Source organism: Lissotriton helveticus, chromosome 10 (genome assembly GCF_964261635.1).
Source record: "Lissotriton helveticus chromosome 10, aLisHel1.1, whole genome shotgun sequence".
NCBI lineage: Eukaryota > Metazoa > Chordata > Amphibia > Caudata > Salamandridae > Lissotriton > Lissotriton helveticus.
The window spans coordinates 88,121,729-88,143,033 of record NC_136071.1 but is presented as its reverse complement, the minus strand read 5'-3'; the positions used below and the strand labels follow the sequence as shown (position 1 = coordinate 88,143,033).

General features: G+C 47.7%; 1 protein-coding gene across 2 annotated transcripts in view; it reads left to right on the top strand.

The window, feature by feature from the left end:
• The window catches only part of PRKCB (protein kinase C beta), a 1,135,405-nt gene that overhangs the window by 801,823 nt on the left and 312,277 nt on the right, over window positions 1-21,305 (top strand). For both annotated transcript variants that reach the window (XM_078664821.1, XM_078664820.1), the window contains exon 11: window positions 4,414-4,505. In XM_078664821.1, coding sequence (XP_078520947.1) covers window positions 4,414-4,505 — 92 coding nt within the window. The remainder of the gene's footprint in view (window positions 1-4,413; window positions 4,506-21,305) is intronic.

The following is a 21,305-nucleotide window of genomic DNA, read 5'->3' as shown; positions in this document are numbered from 1 at the left end:
TCTGACGCACAAGCAGGCAGGCCTCGGTGTATTGCATCTGACGCACAAGCAGGCAGGCCTCGGTGTATTGCATCTGACGCACAAGCAGGCCGGCCTCAGTGTATTGCATCTGACGCACAAGCAGGCAGGCCTCGGTGTATTGCATCTGACGCACAAGCAGGCAGGCCTCGGTGTATTGCATCTGACGCACAAGCAGGCAGGCCTCGGTGTATTGCATCTGACGCACAAGCAGGCAGGCCTCGGTGTATTGCATCTGACGCACAAGCAGGCAGGCCTCAGTGTATTGTATCTGACGCACAAGCAGGCAGGCCTCAGTGTATTGCATCTGACGCACAAACAGGCCGGCCTCAGTGTATTGTATCTGACGCACAAGCAGGCAGGCCTCAGTGTATTGCATCTGATGCACAAACAGGCCGGCCTCAGTGTATTGTATCTGACGCACAAGCAGGCCGGCCTCAGTGTATTGTATCTGACGCACAAGCAGGCAGGCCTCGGTGTATTGCATCGGACGCACAAGCAGGCCGGCCTCAGTGTATTGTATCTGACGCACAAGCAGGCAGGCCTCAGTGTATTGCATCTGACGCACAAGCAGGCAGGCCTCGGTGTATTGCATCGGACGCACAAGCAGGCCGGCCTCAGTGTATTGTATCTGACGCACAAGCAGGCAGGCCTCAGTGTATTGCATCTGACGCACAAGCAGGCAGGCCTCGGTGTATTGCATCGGACGCACAAGCAGGCCGGCCTCGGTGTATTGTATCTGACGCACAAGCAGGCAGGCCTCGGTGTATTGTATCTGACGCACAAGCAGGCAGGCCTCAGTGTGTTGCATCTGACGCACAAGCAGGCAGGCCTCAGTGTGTTGCATCTGACGCACAAGCAGGCAGGCCTCGGTGTATTGCATCTGACGCACAAACAGGCAGGCCTCGGTGTATTGCATCTGACGCACAAACAGGCAGGCCTCGGTGTATTGCATCTGACGCACAAGCAGGCAGGCCTCGGTGTATTGCATCTGACGCACAAGCAGGCAGGCCTCGGTGTATTGCATCTGACGCACAAACAGGCAGGCCTCGGTGTATTGCATCTGACGCACAAACAGGCAGGCCTCAGTGTATTGCATCTGACGCACAAACAGGCAGGCCTCAGTGTATTGCATCTGACGCACAAACAGGCAGGCCTCGGTGTATTGCATCTGACGCACAAACAGGCAGGCCTCGGTGTATTGCATCTGACGCACAAGCAGGCAGGCCTCGGTGTATTGCATCTGACGCACAAGCAGGCAGGCCTCGGTGTATTGCATCTGACGCACAAACAGGCAGGCCTCGGTGTATTGCATCTGACGCACAAGCAGGCCGGCCTCGGTGTATTGCATCTGACGCACAAACAGGCAGGCCTCAGTGTATTGCATCTGACGCACAAACAGGCAGGCCTCGGTGTATTGCATCTGACGCACAAACAGGCAGGCCTCGGTGTATTGCATCTGACGCACAAACAGGCAGGCCTCGGTGTATTGCATCTGACGCACAAGCAGGCAGGCCTCGGTGTATTGCATCTGATGCACAAGCAGACAGGCCTCGGTGTATTGCATCTGACGCACAAACAGGCAGGCCTCAGTGTATTGCATCTGATGGACAAGCAGGCAGGCCTCGGTGTATTGCATCTGATGGACAAGCAGGCAGGCCTCAGTGTATTGCATCGGACGCACAAGCAGGCAGGCCTCGGTGTATTGCATCTGACGCACAAACAGGCAGGCCTCAGTGTATTGCATCTGACGCACAAACAGGCAGGCCTCGGTGTATTGCATCTGACGCACAAGCAGGCAGGCCTCGGTGTATTGCATCTGACGCACAAGCAGGCAGGCCTCGGTGTATTGCATCTGACGCACAAGCAGGCAGGCCTCAGTGTGTTGCATCTGACGCACAAGCAGGCAGGCCTCAGTGTATTGCATCGGACGCACAAGCAGGCAGGCCTCAGTGTATTGCATCTGACGCACAAGCAGGCAGGCCTCGGTGTATTGCATCTGACGCACAAGCAGGCAGGCCTCAGTGTATTGCATCTGACGCACAAGCAGGCAGGCCTCGGTGTATTGCATCTGACGCACAAGCAGGCAGGCCTCGGTGTATTGCATCTGACGCACAAGCAGGCAGGCCTCAGTGTATTGCATCTGACGCACAAACAGGCAGGCCTCAGTGTATTGCATCTGACGCACAAACAGGCAGGCCTCAGTGTGTTGCATCTGACGCACAAGCAGGCAGGCCTCAGTGTATTGCATCGGACGCACAAGCAGGCAGGCCTCAGTGTATTGCATCTGACGCACAAGCAGGCAGGCCTCAGTGTATTGCATCTGACGCACAAGCAGGCAGGCCTCGGTGTATTGCATCTGACGCACAAGCAGGCAGGCCTCGGTGTATTGCATCTGACGCACAAGCAGGCAGGCCTCGGTGTATTGCATCTGACGCACAAACAGGCAGGCCTCGGTGTATTGCATCTGACGCACAAACAGGCAGGCCTCGGTGTATTGCATCTGACGCACAAGCAGGCAGGCCTCGGTGTATTGCATCTGACGCACAAGCAGGCAGGCCTCGGTGTATTGCATCTGACGCACAAGCAGGCAGGCCTCGGTGTATTGCATCTGACGCACAAGCAGGCAGGCCTCAGTGTATTGTATCTGACGCACAAGCAGGCAGGCCTCAGTGTATTGCATCTGACGCACAAACAGGCCGGCCTCGGTGTATTGTATCTGACGCACAAGCAGGCAGGCCTCAGTGTATTGCATCTGATGCACAAGCAGGCAGGCCTTGGTGTATTGTATCTGACGCACAAGAAGGCAGGCCTTGGTGTATTGTATCTGACGCACAAGCAGGCAGGCCTCGGTGTATTGCATCTGACGCACAAGCAGGCAGGCCTCGGTGTGTTGCATCTGACGCACAAGCAGGCAGGCCTCAGTGTATTGCATCTGACGCACAAGCAGGCAGGCCTCGGTGTATTGCATCTGACGCACAAACAGGCAGGCCTCGGTGTATTGCATCTGACGCACAAGCAGGCAGGCCTTGGTGTATTGCATCTGACGCACAAGCAGGCAGGCCTCGGTGTATTGCATCTGACGCACAAGCAGGCAGGCCTCGGTGTATTGCATCTGACGCACAAGCAGGCAGGCCTCGGTGTATTGCATCTGACGCACAAGCAGGCAGGCCTCGGTGTATTGCATCTGACGCACAAGCAGGCAGGCCTCGGTGTATTGCATCTGACGCACAAGCAGGCCGGCCTCAGTGTATTGCATCTGACGCACAAGCAGGCAGGCCTCGGTGTATTGCATCTGACGCACAAGCAGGCAGGCCTCGGTGTATTGCATCTGACGCACAAGCAGGCAGGCCTCGGTGTATTGCATCTGACGCACAAGCAGGCAGGCCTCGGTGTATTGCATCTGACGCACAAGCAGGCAGGCCTCAGTGTATTGTATCTGACGCACAAGCAGGCAGGCCTCAGTGTATTGCATCTGACGCACAAACAGGCCGGCCTCAGTGTATTGTATCTGACGCACAAGCAGGCAGGCCTCAGTGTATTGCATCTGACGCACAAGCAGGCCGGCCTCAGTGTATTGCATCTGACGCACAAGCAGGCAGGCCTCAGTGTATTGCATCTGATGCACAAGCAGGCCGGCCTCAGTGTATTGTATCTGACGCACAAGCAGGCAGGCCTCAGTGTATTGCATCTGATGCACAAGCAGGCAGGCCTTGGTGTATTGTATCTGACGCACAAGAAGGCAGGCCTTGGTGTATTGTATCTGACGCACAAGCAGGCAGGCCTCGGTGTATTGCATCTGACGCACAAGCAGGCAGGCCTCGGTGTGTTGCATCTGACGCACAAGCAGGCAGGCCTCAGTGTATTGCATCTGACGCACAAGCAGGCAGGCCTCGGTGTATTGCATCTGACGCACAAGCAGGCAGGCCTCGGTGTATTGCATCTGACGCACAAGCAGGCAGGCCTCAGTGTATTGCATCTGACGCACAAGCAGGCAGGCCTCGGTGTATTGCATCTGACGCACAAGCAGGCAGGCCTCGGTGTATTGCATCTGACGCACAAGCAGGCAGGCCTTACGTAGTTTTACGGTGACCGAGGGAACAGTACAAAGCATTGCTTGAGGTCTTCCGTGCGGTGTATTGATTGGTAAATCTTTGTGCACACCTGACCAGTGGCCATCACTCATGGTACTCCTTTATGTAGTCTGGACACGAAGAACGAGTTTGGCTTTGACAAGGGTTTAGGTGCCTCTTCTGTCCCATCCAATGCTCTGTGCCAGGGTACCCCCTGCCATTCACTCGATGCACACCACTGGCGGCCTTGAAGTTGTTACTTTTTGCGTCTAGATCCGAGATGTTTGGGAAGCTAATCTCTTTTGTTTCCTTTTGTGCTCAGGATCGATTGTACTTTGTGATGGAGTTTGTGAATGGAGGCGATCTCATGTACCAGATCCAGCAGGTCGGCCGCTTTAAGGAGCCTCACGCAGTGTAAGTATTGGCTATCTAAGGCCACTTTCATGCTATCTTTTTAGCCCCATTTCGCTTGGGGTTGGGCTTTTACATCTCTTCGGAAAGTGTGTTTAGGCTTAATGATCTTAGAATGGCCCCTGATGTCATAACCACCAGCGCATTAGTCCGTTTGGACATGCCTGCAGCGTTCGACACAGTTGACCGTGGCATTGTGATTGGCCACCTCCAATATATTAGCCTTGGTCGCACTTTGTTGTTCCTCTCTCACCACACTCTGTTATTATGCTTTCCTTTACTACATAGCACATATATAAATATTTGCTCCAATAAGTGATATTGTGGTAGTCGATATTTTTACCTCGATCTTCTAAAATAGATCCCTGAGCTAGATTCAGCTAAATCTAGGGACTTCAAGCTTGGAAGATGTGAGACCACCTTCCGGGGGTTTTAAAATGCCTCAAGTCTCATCAGTCATTCAGGGCACCGCGTAGCAGGATTACATGCTCAACACAAATGCATGTTTGCAATCAAATCAAGAGTACCCCTGACAAAGAGTGGTCCCCACCCTATGCAAAACCAAATCTGAGACTTTAGATCTTTATTACTCCATGGCACTTTTGCTGTAACCTGTCCAAAGACTGCAACTCCTCACCATCGAAAAAGTAGGTTTGGTCGCCACTAGCATGTCTTGTACGGCTTGATAGCTTGTGTCCTAGGTATTATCCTATGGACTTCTCAAATCAACAACACTATGTTAATACCAGATCCTCCATCTGAAATGAATTGTGTAAGTATCAGTTATTCATATTCTTCAGTCCACTTGTAGGTCACAGATTGTACAGCCACCTTCTAGCTCAAGCTCGCTGCAACAAAACATAATGATTTTCAGCAGCCGCGAGGATCTGTGGAAGATGATCTTACTTTAGCCGATGTACCTAACTGCCTAAGTTTTGAAAGAGACAGAGAATCTGGATCCATGCCTTTTGGCTTATTATTTGGCCTGTGTTTATCCCCTAACTATGTTGTAAAGGTTTATTTCGTTTTTGTCACCCTCAGGTTATGGTTGATTGAAGTTGTGCTAAATGTCGCAGTAGGTTTGATTATCGGTGCTCACAGATTTGATCCAATATGTTTTTATTTGCTTTGCCCGTTGCTCTAGTTTCTTATTCTGCTCTGGTTTCCATGAAGGTACAGTTTGTTGTGTTTGCCAACTTTCTTGCAGAAGATGGTGTCAGAGATGGATAAACAAGATCCTTAAAAGTTGCCAGGGGAGTAAGAAAAGACTACCTTCTGGCAAGAACACACTTTAATGGCTTTATCAAAAACATGGATCAATATTTAAGAGCGTGTAATAGGGACTTCCCCATTAGCAATGTCCCCATGTTGACTTTACGCAGACACATTGGTCCTATTAGCAAGGGCATAGAGGGTATTACACGGGTGATTCCTGTTTCCTTCATTTTAGGTTTTTATCACATTTGCCTCACATGTTTTGGCAGGAATTTGTGAAATAATCCGAAATAGAAAAGCTTGATCCCAATAACCCAAAATGTTGGAGGTATTCCTCAAAGAACCCTTGCCATCTCTATGATAGTATCCTTTAAATAGAGAATTAATTCAACCATTTCAGCAGTCAGAGGCACAGTCATCTCAAATTGGCAGGAGTGCTGCTGTGCTAACCAGCACTGCACGCACCTTATGAGCATTAAGTGCCAAGGTGGAAAAGGAACTGTTATCTGCCGCGGTTGTATGTCAGAATATTGGTAGCAAAAATATTTTCTGCCGGCCGTCACATGTAGGTTTTCTGTTGAAATATTTTTATTATTGTTAAGATATTGAAGACAAGGTACTTCTGTAAGAATATATATATTTGGTTATGATATTCCGGTACCATATCACAGGCCCTCTTAGAGACAATGACTTGTAATCTAGGGCTCTTTAAAAAGTAGAATTATAGCTTCTGTTAACGTAAAGCTATTAAAGCCCCCTAGATTGATCTTATTAATGTGCCTAAATCAACCCAACTGCAATTATTACGAATAGAACTGGGGTGAAAATGTAGTCTATGACCTGTTATATTTTTTGTGCTCGGCTTTGGGTAAACCTGGAGGCACTAGTCTATGAAGAGCGACTACAGGAATTGTTCTCATGCATTGTTATGTTATGTTATGTTAAAAACACATATACACCAAGCGGTTTCATGGTGCATTGATGCGATTCCGCTCGCTTGGGTTACTGAGCGATATCAAACCCTGTTAGAATCCTAATGCTTGGATGACAGAACCTGGTAGTATTACTCGGTCCACAGTCCTACTCATTTTGGTCAGATTCTGGGACAGGAAGGTGATTGAGGAATTTAACAGTATCTCTAAAACAACCCTCTGTCCTGATGACCTTTGACATAAAGCAACAGACGGTTATGAGACCTTTCTCCACCAGATGACACCAGCATGCATGAGAAAGATAAACATAAAGTCATGTTTAGGAACTCTCCCTCTCCAGACATTTGTTGCGAGCTGACCCTTGGAAATTTTGGTACATGCTAATGTAACTTTGGCACCATCAAAAATAAAACCACCTTGCTTTTTAGCTTTCATCTACCATGCGCATGCGCTGTCGGCAAAAGCAATTGCCCTAATAAAAAAGTAAAGGGGACTTAGAGCCCACCCATTACTTACCATTGGTTGGCTTCCATGTCACTGTTGTTTCCTTACTTCCCATTGGTCATTTGCTCCTCCTGGTGTCCAGGTTCCTCCTGGGCTTTGGCTTATTCAGAGTCTTTGGTACCTGCAATGGACCAAGTACTGCTTCCTGTGGCCAATATTCTTGCACTGGCCAGCAGGTACTCTTTTTTATTTTTATTTAACTGCACGCATTTAGAGTGTGCATGCTCAGTAGTACCGCCTCTTCATCCCTGTTCTCCGTGGAGTTACCCTTCCCGCTCTCTGCGGTGTCAGCTTCCCTCCCACCCCTCTGTAGTCTCACCCTTCCCATGTCCCCTCCCTCTGGCCATTTTCAGCTAAAACCCCACCTTCCTCACGCTCCAAAAGTAACTTTCCCCTACGCCCAGCCCTATCCCGTCCTCATATTCAGTCACCAAACAGGGACACACGACTTGGAGGCAAAGAAAACAGCTGTCTAGAGTGTGCTTGAGTACAAAGCTGTTCTGGTTCCAGATACTGTGCACGAGTCACTCGCCCAGTGCGTGTTTCTTCTTTACATTAGGGAATTTGTAGTCAGTGGTTTAAATGGGCCGGTACTGTCCGGTACGGAGTACCGGCACTTTTTTATTTTGAGAGGGAGAGTACCGGCATTACTCAAGAGAAATGCTATACTCTTAATTGGAGAGTACTGGTACTTCTCCGAAACAAGCAGGTACTCTGGTACAGAGTACCTGCACTTGTGTTTTTCCATTTCAAGCATTGTTGGTAGTCCTGTCTTGTAAAATCAGTACCATAAGTACCGGCACAGAGAGGAAAAACTTGGACTGCGAGAGAGTTAGTCGAACATGAGAGTGGGGAACATGAGAGCACCCCTTAGTTGGCCACAGTCACCCCCACTTCCACTGATCAGACTGCAGGAGAGGGCATCTGCGGCACTTTAAAGACCCTCAGACGGAGGCTCACCCAAAGGCGAGTGAGTCTCTAGTCCCACGTTGTTCACGTGGAGAAGCTGACCCAGTCAGTCAAATATCTTTATTCGGTTCATGTGCAAACCATAAAAGCATTCTAAAAACAGGTTATATCAACAGCAGAAGCTGACCCTATTGGGCCTTTCAAGGAGCGCCAGTGGTAGCTCAGGGCACCAGTGAGAGATTCACCCTTTAGTTTACACCCTTGCATAGTATATAAACATAAGAGGGACCCTGAGAAGACTCGTTCTGGGGGAACATCCAACCAGGGAGAGAACAAACTAAGAACATAACAGGATGTCCCCACAATTTAGCAAAACTTGGGCAGTAGCTCCAAAGATAAATAGAAATCACCCACAGATCAGTTCACATACCATTTATTTATTTATCATCATTAGTTTTGTTTTAAAAAGAGGTAGAAAAGTTAATTTTTTACAAAATATACGACAAAAAGTGAAAACATATTCATATACAAACTACATAAATACTCATGAAACAGAAACACAGCCCACAAAATTACTATACATAAATAAAAGCACACGATATACAAAACAACCTAGTTAGCAAATTAACCCCTTGGCTGCGGCGGCAATTCCGCCGCAGCGCTGGGGGGGGGGGCACAGCGCTCCCGTACTCGTGACGGAACCACTCCGTCACGAGCCTCGGGTGGGCTGTGCTTGTGACGGAGCGGTTCCGTCATGGCCCCGCACGCTCAATAGAACGCGCCGCGCAGGCGCGAAATCAGCGCCGAGCGGGGCGTGACGGAACCGCGCCATCACCTGCACAGCCCACCCGAGGCTCGTGACGGAGCGGTTCCGTCACGAGCATGGGAGGGGTTAAACCAAGACATACAAAACCTCCATTTTGACTGTTGAGACAGTTCTTTCAGCCCTGCTATTTTTTGTAATAGTATCTGATTATGTCTTTTTGTATGTGTTGGTTTAATTTGCTAACTAGGTTGTCGTGTATATAGTGTGCTTTTATTTATGTATAGTAATTTTGTGGGCCGTGTTTTTGTTTCATGAGAATTTATGTAGTTTGTATGAATATGTTTTCACTTATTGTTGTATATTTTGTTAAACATGGACGTTTCTACCTCTTTTAAAAAAAATAAACTAACGATGATAAATAAATAAATAAATGGTATGTGAACTGATCTGTGGGTGATTTCTATTTATCTTGGGAGCTACTGCCCAAGTTTTGCTAAATTGTGGGGACATCCTGTTATGTTCTTAGTTTTTACACCCTTGCATACACAATGCTCGTCCTGTTCACCCTGTCTGTGTGGGCACAGCTTTGTTTGGCATCTCTGCTTGCAGACTGTACCTCAGGATGTCTTAAGCGGCCAGAATTTGGCATGTTAGCTCTATATAAATACTAGCATTTGTAAAGCGCACAGCTACCTCCGAAGAGGTGTCACAGCGCTGGGGGCAGTCAGGAAGATTAAGAGAGCTATTGCTCAGAGTCACATGGTGCTGGGCTAACCTGCCGCCGGCGCCGGAGTTCGAACCGTGAACCCCGTGGTCCGGAGTCAGGCACCCTGGCCACTGCATCTATGCAAGCACCAATGAGTTGGGTAATAAACTCTGATAAATCAGAGGGCACTGTGTGTGTGTCTGTCTGGCGCTACAGAAGTGGTCAACATTGTGGCTCTTGGGCTGGGACCAACCTGCCACGCCTCTGGTTATTCGGTGGTATGTTCTAGGCGCTCGGTGTTGTTAGTCTCAAAGTCGGATCCTGACATTGCTTCCTGGATTTTGAGCTGCTTCCTTTGCTCTAAGAGCCCTCCTAGGAGCCAAGGGGGCTAGCGATGCGTCTAATCAGATTCACACGTCGGTGCATGAGTGTAGGCGCTACACACAGATGCCCATACAGACACTCCTGCAGATGAGTGTCCGGCTTCAGGACAGTAAACATTGTGTACAGTCTGTGTCTTCCAAAATCCTGCTTTACTTGCTCCTTAGTGGGACCAAGAAAGGCTTGGGTCTATTCACTACCTGGCCTAGACCACTCTAATTTAATAAACAACAACAAGATGGCCAGATGGATTAGTACATTATATTCTCACCACACGTAGCCAATAATCCTAAGTGGGCAAATTTTTCATTTAGTACTTTTTTACTTATTTCATTTTTTCAAAAACCATTTCAATATATCCAGACATGGTGGCACACTCCTCTCCTTTCCTTTCCCTTTTCTTCTCCTTTTTCTTCTCTTCTTTTCTTCTCTTCATTTCTTCTCTATCCTCTTCTCATGTAGGACTAATCTCTCATCCTTTTTCCTCTTCCTATTGAACCCTGTAACAATGAGGCCTTTTAAATTTGTTGAGATACAAGCAAAATGCCCGGGCACATCTGTATGTAATAACGCCCATCATAGTTATGCTTTCTCCTACTTAGTCAACCGTATTCAGCCAAATACTCTTCTTTCTATTCAGATGTAACTCCAACAGCACATATAATGTTTCTCAATGTATAATTTTGTTGTACTGAAATTTTCAATAAAATTATTGAAATTAAAAAAAATATATCCAGACATAAACCATACACAAATAGTGACATTCACATGTAACACCGTAGTACAAATACACTTTTTTTCACAGAGAAAATAAATGCAAAACATTCATATAAACACCATATAACAAGGGGAATGAAGGGATGCCTCTACTCATTAAGTTCATGGGGCACCAGTCCTAATAACATGAAAACAAACACACGGCTGGAGGCGCTAGGGGGCGCACAGCGGAATGGCTGGGTGATTGCTCAGCTCCGCCGGACGGCTTGCAAAACCGCGTCTTAAACTATCTATCTTGCCCCTCAAGACCACCGAAAAACGCAGATTCAGGGATGTAAGAACATCTAGCCTTGAATGTGCAGTACGACGGTACCTGCACGGCGAGCCATCGACTTGCACCGGCGACAACTTCGGAAGTGACCGGCGCAAGTTGGCAAGATGGCGGCCGGCGCCGCGAGCGTCTGCTAACCAACGAGATGCTGCGACCCTCTGGGCACCTACGGCTTGCCCAACAATGATCAACAGGTACTAACCACATGAACACTGGATCTCTGAATGTACCAATGGTGGGTGACCAGGGGACGACATATAGAAATCCTGAGTGGCTCCTTTAAGAAATCCTAGCCGGCGATGCACAAAATGGCGGCGCCCATCGGCATAGCGCGACTTGTTGTTGATTGACCCGGGGACGTGCAAAATCAGAGCTGGATCTAATAGAAATGACGCTGCGGCCTAGTGCGCTTCCCGCCGAGAACAGCTCTTTGGGACAGGAGCAGAAGTGATGTCTGCAGCTCGGGAGAGGACTGAGGCGAGGGACTCATGCACTCTCGACCACTGGCACACGGGATACTCTGTACGCTGGTGAGAAGGTACGGCGCGCATCCATTAACATCTGCCTCCCATTGGACACTGTGCAAACCCCTGAATCCGGGTAAATGCGGAGTTTGAGTCTTGGAGGCTGCCGCCTGAATTTCGAAAAAATTGCCGGCGATTGCCTACAGCAGCAGAGTCATTAAATTGCGGTGCAGAGATCCGGGCGGATGCTTTGGTCATGTGACGATACTGCTGTGGCAACGTGAAGCAGATTACTGAGTGGGCTCAGCACAGTTTGGAGGAGCATGAGCCGGTGCAGGGAGGATATTCACGACGTGAAGCAGGCCACTGTCACAGACAACCCACAGACCTGAGGGCATTGAGCAATCAAAGGCTACTACACGCAGAGATGTTGTGCAAACAGAACCGTTGCATCGGCAAGAATTACATGTTGACAGCCAAGTGAACATTTAATATACACAATTCGGAGCAGTGCATAGGGTTGAGCTGCATTAATAGGGCTGATCAAGGCAGGTACCCAAATCTGAAGAGCCATACACACACGTAGCCAGACAGGCTCCCTGACGGATCCTGATAGATAGGGGACGAGGGACAGCAACGGTGGACTCTGAAGACTGCTGTGCGGTGGTGCCCCCCGGGTTCGCCACTCAAAGTGCAATTGCGGAATCGACGATCAGGACCACCAGATCCGCGCGACAACTGGCGATTACAGGCCCTCCTGGAACATCCAGAATGGGGAAGCCGGATAAACAACAACAGAAAATCTCCTTCGAGAACAGGAAAACACCAAAAAGCACAGAACACGCGCCTGAGGGGGACGGGGAGCCAACTATGGAACCTACATCCAACATGGAGAAGATACTGCTGTCTATACAAGCAAATGTACAAGATATCAACGGAAAACTGGACAGCCTGACGTGCAGAATGGACGGGATGACAGACAAGCTGGAGAAGCATGGCGAAAGACTGGATAATGCCGAATCCAGACTATCCACAGTGGAGGATGAATCGCACGCCACGACTAGCAAGTGTACAGGTATGGAACGCGTCCTGGAGGTGATTAAAGCAAGAGAGGAAGATTTGGAAGCGCGCTCCAGACGCAATAATGTGCGCATCGCGGGCCTGCCAGAGTCCACAAACACGGGCAAAATTGAGATCTACATAGAGCAACTATGCAGAGACATCTTTGGTGCGGAGGCGCTGTCTCACATTTTCATAGTTGAGAGAGCCCACAGATCCTTAGCGCCCAAACCGAAACCAGGAGCGACGCCGAGACCGATTGTGGCAAGAATACTCAATTACCGTGACAGAGACACCATCCTGCGGTTGGCTCGTGAAAAAGAGAAGATCACACATCAAGGGAACACCCTAGAGTTCTATCCGGATCACACGGTGGCGGTGCAGCAAGCGAGGAAGGAATTTGCATCCGTTAAGGCCAAACTCAGAGACTTGAACGTGGGATATTCCATGCTCAATCCAGCGAGGCTGCGGGTAACTTGGAATGACAAAGTAGTGGTGTTGCCATCCCCAAAAGCTGCCCAGGAATTCGTTAAAAAGGTGATGCAGCAGAACAAGCAGCGAGCAAGAGACAATCAGCACACAGACTCAGACGGAGTAGAGTAAGAAGGGGGGTGTAATTCTGCAGACTTATGGTAAGACTCACTTTCTCTATCTCCCCAGCTGACCTGACGGCATAGACCCAAGGGTCCACAGAATTGGAGGCTCTTTGATCAAGTACAGAGGGACTGGCCCGAATCCGGACTCGCACAAACAGGGCTAACTACAGGTTGACGATTGGTCCTCTAACCTAGTTCAAAATGATTGAGCGACATACACGTAATGATGGTGTTAGCCATAGGCACATAAAGGAGATCACTAAAGGGGCACTAACGCTCTTATCTGTGTAGTGGGGTGGGGACATGATTGGAAGCCAAGACGCGCAAACTGTTGTCATGATACTAGTGCCAATTGCCTTGGTCTTTTCCTACGAGGTACCGTCCTGACATCACAGAACCCCAGATATAACGCAGGACACTGAATACCGGAACATGGGATTGGTAATTCGGGGGGTCAGGTTAATGTGGTTCCAGAACCAGGTGGCGGGGCAGGTATGGACCCGCAGGGGCGAACACCTTATGATTCTGATTATCTGCTGCCCCCACAGATCCTACTTTGGCTCGAGAGGAAGTAACAATGACCATTGGGGCCGAACACAACCCGACAAGCTTGGCATCCTTGCAACCCGTTTAATTTCTATGCTAGGCACTGATAATTAACAGTCGATTGCACCGCAGGGGTCATGGTCCCATATCTCTGTACTGTTAATCTGCGAGACCATTTACACTGATGACCCGTGATGTATGAGGCGGTGCAATATCGCTCTACTGTGAGGATGTCCAAAAATGGGGGTGTCTAGACATCCAAATAATAAGACACTATGTTTCAAGGTTATGTTGGTACTGCGGACCCACCCTCACCTTGGGATGATGAAACGTTGCTCAGATGTGGAGTTGGGCTCACCGGCTGCCGAGACCTACATTGACTCACCAGAGTAACCGGGGTCTGCGGGTGGAACCGGGATGGATGGACAAATTACACATGTATGTAACATAAAATGCAAGTCGTCCGCACTCATTAAGTTGGGTGTAGAGTTGTGTCCCAAGCGGACCTCCAAAAGGGTAACCCCCACTAAAGTTGTTTGTTTTTAGCTATTTTCAGGGGAGGTTTACGATGGGAAAGTGGCTTCGGCAGAATTGGGTTGCTGGAGTGGGTGGGGGTGGGGGGCATGGGAGAGTTGTTCAAGTTTTGAGACCGAAGCAGATACCACATGTTCGAGTACGAGGTGTCAGGGGACGGGGGACTAATGGGGCACAATTGTTCTCAACTGGGGGTAAGAAGCTATGTTTTGTATCTGATTATCGTTTACTACGGAGATGGACCCCTCAGTTTTATAGATGGCGCAGGTAGCTGGAGGTACCAGTAGGAATCAACTCAACTTCCTCACGTGGAATGTCAGGGGTTTAACTCAGCCAAAAAAAATAAGACAGGTGTTTGCCTACTTGAAGAGATGGGAGGTGGATATAGCTGTGTTGCAGGAGACACATATTGCACCTAACACACATACATTAATGGGAGGGCGTTGGTCGGAGTCCTCGTACATGGCTAACTATTCCTCTTACTCGAGGGGAGTGATCACGCTAATCCGCAGAGACGTGAACTACACAGTCCATGAGGTTATAAGTGATCCCGATGGCAGATATGTTATTGTGTCGGGCACACTACATGGGCAAAAGGTAACACTTCTCAATGTGTACGGTCCGAATACGGACGCCCCAGATTTCTTTCAAGAACTGTGGGTGCATCTCCAAAAGCTAGCGAACACCCATATCATATGCGGGGGGGACTGCAATGTGACGATGGTGGAGGGGGTTGACCACTCTGCACACTCATCTGAACCCCATAAACAGGCCAGGGCTAAACTTCAACACGTACTTTCGGACTTATCACTGACAGACATCTGGAGGCACAAATACCCTGATAACCCAGGAGCCACACACATCTCCGCAGCCCATCATAGCTGGTCACGCTTAGACTACCGGCTCGGTACAGACGGCGTTACGTTGTGGTCACGGGAGATAAGAATCCTACCCAGGACACTTTCAGACCACAACCCTGTGATGCTGGCCCTCGTACTCCCGAATTATACCACGCCCCCATTTCATTGGAGATTTAATTCCCGCACACTCACAGACACGGTCTACGCAGACACTATTCACAAAGCGATCAAAGAATACTTCACACTAAACGAACCTGTGGTGCAAGACCCGGGACTATTATGGGAAGCATTCAAGGCCACGACACGTGGAGTATGCATGAGCACCACGATAGGTATTTTAAAAGATATCCGGAGGCAAATCGAACGTTGTGAAACACGCATGCGGGAATTAGAGTTGACTTACGAGACCACCCAAGATATCACCCTTTTGGGCGAACTGAGAACATTACACTCGGAACATCAGACTTTCGTCGATGACGAAATTAAGTACTTGGATAAGAAACACTCAGCCAGACTATACGGCGAAGGTGGCAGACCAGGCAGGGTACTGGCGGCCAAAATTTGTGATGGCAAGGGACACACTCCTATACTACGTATTAAAGCGGATGATGGCTCGCTCCATACACAGGCTACAGACATCTTAAAATGCTTTGCAGAAGGATATGAGGAACTATACAGGTCAAGGCCGATAGCATCAAGGGACGACACTTTTAACTATTTAGAGAATGTGGCAATAGGATGGCTGTCGGACAGACAGAGGGAGCTGCTAGCGTCACCCATCACGGTTGAGGAAGTAACTGAAGTAATTGGGTCTCTGCCTAATGGGAAAGCACCAGGCCCTGATGGGTACACTAATGAATTTTATAAAAGATATGTGGACCTTGTTGCCCCGCACATGGTAGAAATGTATGGAGCAGCGTTTGAACAGTCGGAATTACCCCCAACATTACGTGAGGCGGCAATAATAGCGCTCCTCAAGCCTACCAAAGACCCGGAGGTATGTGACTCCTATAGGCCTCTTTCACTTATCAACGCCGACTCTAAGATACTGGCGAAGTTACTGGCCACGCGACTGAAACCATTAATGACAAGTCTGGTCCTACCGGATCAGGCAGGGTTTATACCTACGCGCTCCACTTCCCATAATACTAGATCATTATTCGCCCTTTCACATTATCTTCAACCAACCACAAAGGCAGTGGCGGTTATGCTAGATGCCGCCAAGGCCTTCGACTCCATTGAGTGGGAATATTTAATTGCTATTTTACATAGAATGGGGTTCCCCAAACGATTTGTACAGTGGGTGTCACTCATATACACCAAACCGAGTGCCAGGGTGCGTATCAATGGTTATGTATCAGACTCCTTCCATATTCGGCGTGGCACCAGGCAGGGATGCCCGCTCTCACCCCTGTTATTTGCGTTGGCACTTGAGCCCCTAGCCTGTGTAATTCGTCAAAACTACAAAACATCGGCGCTTCAGTTCCCATCCAGGCCATTACATATCTCACTATACACCGATGATATGCTGCTATATGTCCGCGACCCCAACACACATTTAAATCCAATATTGCGTGAATATATCAAGTTCGGTGGACACTCAGGTCTGGCCATAAACTGGTCCAAATCTTCCATTATACCCCTGACAGATACGACAACCCCCGACGACACTGAATATCCTTTGGAGTGGCAGTCAGACCCTGTGAGGTATCTAGGAGTGTTGTACCATAGAGACCCCGAAGTGGTTATCAGATCTAACTATGGCACGGTAATATCCAAATTGGAAGATAAGATAACGCGCTGGATACAACTGCCCCTATCATTAGCGGATCGTATAGCGATTGTGAAGATGAACATACTACCTAAACTATTGTACCTCTTTAACAACATCCCTATTGAACCACCAGCGGAAGTCTTCCGCCGTATAAAATCGCTTGTACTGAAACTGATATGGGCTGGGAAACAGGCACGCGTCGACCTTCAGACACTAACACTTCCGTATATCAGGGGAGGTTTCGGGGTGCCGGACTTCCCATTGTACTACCTATGCGCTCAAGCGCAATACGCGGCATATTGGTTCCACAATATACCATACCTCACACACACTGCTATTGAGGAGGGAGATGCGTCACCGATACCATTGACGTCGATACTGACTCATATCCGACAGCCCCTGCACGCGCGGGACATTAACACAGTTGACACCACTGTTAGGGCTTGGAGAAAATTGGGTCAATTAGCACATAAGACACCACTGTACGCGCCCGCGATGCCTTTACATTACCATCACTCTATATCGGTCACGGGGGAAGCTGTGGGCATGTCCCTACTGCAACAAGTAGGTATTGTGAAAATGGGTGACATGTTTCATGAGGGTTCCTTTGTAAACACAGAAGACCTGACATTTATCCAAAATAAAACGCCCATGTTTCAATTCACGCATTATAGACTGAAGCGTGCAGTGCAGGTCCACTATCCATCATTTCCTACTGAACCCGCTAGCCTGAACACACTGCAGCTGGTCATTACAACACAAGATCTATCCCACCTAGTGTCTAGATTGTACTCCTCAGCACAGGCTGAGATACCGTATGCCACTGATAAAGCCAAGGCAAGATGGGACGGGGTACTAGAGGAACCACTATCCGAAACTGAATGGCAACAAACCTGTGCATTAACACAAATCCTTACTCCAAACGGTAATTTAAGAATTATTCATTACAAGTTTGTGCATCAGGCGTATTACACACCCGCACACATGTACAAATTTGGACTACAGGATAATGACAGGTGTAAAAGATGTAAGGGAGAGGGAGCAGGGTTTGCACACTTGGCTTGGTACTGTCCTGCGGTGCATGCTTATTGGATGGAAGTGGTAACTGCACTATTCACTATGGTGGAGGTTGAGATAGAAGGCACAATCCGCACTTGTCTGCTGGGGGTAGTTCCGCAACTCAGAGCTACGCGGCGTAAATTTTGTGCCATAGCCCTGTTGTTGGCCAAGAGACAGATTGCACAATGCTGGCACAGCAAGCAGGTACCCAAAATATCCAGATGGTTGCTAGATATGGCCAGCTGTAGAGACAAACTACAGACCTACGAAGAAGAGTTACCAGCAAGATCCAGGCCCAAAGACTTCTGGTGCTATCTCACAGACTATATATTGTCATTAAATACAGGCGAGGAGGATTGACCCAGATGTGAGAACTACTTTCTGGGAGTTGTGCAGCATTCGATCCCATATGTCTATAGACACCCTGATACAATTTCATACTACTAATAAGCAAGGTTGCTTGTGAGAGTCTCATTTTTATGTTACTAGTTTGTTCATTTTGTGTTCATAGTTGACAATCTACAAAATTATAAAAATCTTTAAGACCTCATGATCTGCACTGTAATGCCGGAATTGACGTGATTATGATTAGAAATTTATGTATAACACGTCGCTATATCCTGTCTATTGATTTGCAGCCGGCCCCAGAGTTGTAGACACGTGGCTGTGTATAATTGAAAAATTGTAATAAAGGTCTTGCAAAAAAAAACGAAAAAAAAAAAAACCCAAACACGGCTGTTTTACTCTTTCATATAGGCCTGTTTGTTTGACTATCCTGGAACTATTTTAATTGATTACAAGGGTCAATAAACAGGGGAACTGTGTCCTAAATTATAGTCCTGTAACACCCTTCCTATGTCCTCTTCCAGCACAGGGTCCTGCAGATGAGTGTCCGGCTTCAGGACAGTAAACATTGTGTACAGTCTGTGTCTTCCAAAACCCTGTTTTACTTGCTCTTTAAGTATCAGAGAAGAAAGTTTCATTAAATTTGAGAAATGAAAGACTGTGCAAAACACGCTTCTCTTTAAAAGACACCTTTCCTGTTTATCGCTATGTAATGCCTCTCCGCGTCACTGACTTCGGTGGGATGCACTATTTTTGGCATTAGTATAATCATCCTGCTAAAAGTGTAGTACATCGAAAGGTAAACACGTCGATCACCTCTCCTGCTAAGCTTCCAAATATAATTTACCTAAATTGTTACACTTTACAGTGACCTAAAGGTGGCGTTTCTGTCTGTTAAAATATGTACCAGCAGTCGCCTGATTGGACAGTATAATAGGGGACATCCAATTGAATTGTCAGTCCAGCTGAGCCCCTATCTGTGCACAGGAAGAAGAAAAGATCCATGTTTAAAAATGGAGTTGATGAAGAATGTTTCATATGAAGCAAGTTGCCTGGCCGTAGTGTAAAAGCCACCCACTCGGCAATGTACATGGCACGCGTCTGCATTCCTCGTAAGTGTTTATTCTGACCCATCATACTGAAGGTTCAAGACATCAAATCTTCAAACTATTTCCTTGGAAGATGAAAAGTGCATATATTTCAAATTCATTCCCACCATTCTATCCCTACTCCAAACTTCCCTTTCAAAATACATTCCTATCATTCTATCCCTACTCCAAATTCTACTAAACACACATGAAATCAAGAGCACAAACCTAACACAAGTAAGGCACACAAAAAATAAATTTTACTAAACACTGATCTTGGGTATGGAGGAGCGTGCTACTCGCAGAAAAGGCTCTTTGATGCGTAAGGACTGCACTCGACACCACTCTACTTTACGCCACTCTACTCAACGCCACTCCACTCTACACCACTTCACTCTACGTCACTGTGGTATCCTGCTGCTCAACCTGAATGACTGTGTGAGAGAATGTTGGTATGTAGAATGTTGGAGTGTCTGTCAGTTGGTGAAGGGCTGAGCAGCAGGGAAGCTGCTCCTGGTGGGGCTCTCGTCTATGTATCATACTGCTCAATAAATCTTACATGAAAACTTCTTGGATTTCGACTACCTTCATTATTCTACAGTCACTTCACTCTATGCCACTCCAGGCCACTCCACCCTATGCCTCTCAACACCATGCCACTCCACTTCACTCTGCTTTACTTCAATTCACACGCTGACGTACAAAATGGCTAAAAGACATTGGCAAAGCCAATAACTCTTTAATAGGCGAAACCCATTGGCTTTGCCAATTCTTGTTATATAGTGCACTTCTCCCTTTTCCTGGGTACTTTAAATAACATGAGTTTATTGTTACCCAATTTTATGGTACCATGAAACCCTTTGAAGGTGTGCAAACACCACATAATTGTGACATACTATGGCATTAAACAAACATTGCAAAGCCCAAAAGCCTAGCTTTTTTATGCCAACACACATAAACAAAGGCATTCACAAATGCTGTTTGCATGTGCAAATCACATTTAAGCCTGCCCTAGTGGCTTTGCAAATGCTGAGAAAATGCGTAATGGCAATTGTTTACATTCTGCACAGAATGCCCATGGGAGATAAAGAATTGAATATGACAAACTGCATCCTGACTGAGTGTTCTTTTCAGATGTTAAAAAAGTCCCTCATGCATTCAAAGGGAAGCGCTTTATGGAAGGCGGAATAATAAATCAAATTGCCAATAACATGAGGTGACACATCAATACTCCTCTATGTGAAATCAACCCCCAATCTATGTCTCTTTAAAATATTTAGTTACAATACGCCTTGCAGACAGCAGCGCTGTCAAGCCAGACCTAAAATAAGGTTGAGCTGCACATCTAGTAAAGAGCTCAATTGAATCATGTGCAGCAGCCACCTGTAAAAGTCCTCCTGGCTTGTGCACGAGAGCCCTCCGGTAGCCAAGGTTCAGAATACGTTTTATCCCATTCGACCGTGAGTCTCTGTACTGTTAGCTTTCCTATACTTCATCTGGTATTTCAAGATGGTCAGTTCTCACTGGGTCAGGATCTTCGGGGACAAGTTCTGCTCATTATGTAAACCCTTTAGAAATGTTGGCATTAAGAAGCCGTTCAATTTTCTGTGCTATTGATATTTGTAGGCTTCTCGGCATCGAGAGAGCACTCGACGTCGAGGAAAGTATGGATGTACATTCTCCGCAACCTCTTCTGGGACTACTTATCAAGAAATGTATTAGGATTGAAACAAAATGTGTAAAACTATGAGGAAGTTGATTGTAAGCATGTGATTAAATACAATTTGAACCCAAAGAGAACATAATTCTGCCTCTTTCCTGACCAAGCCAATTAGTTACACTTTAGCCTTTTCTGGGTGATTCCCAAGTGCAACATAATGGTTGGGCATAATCTTGCACGGAACTGAGGAAACCAAATGCTTTCAAGTGGAGGCCTTTATCCAGTGTTTAATTTGTTAAGGAAATAAGTGCAGGCCCCTGTCAGGAGACACCGCTATTCAGACTGTTTGAGGCCACC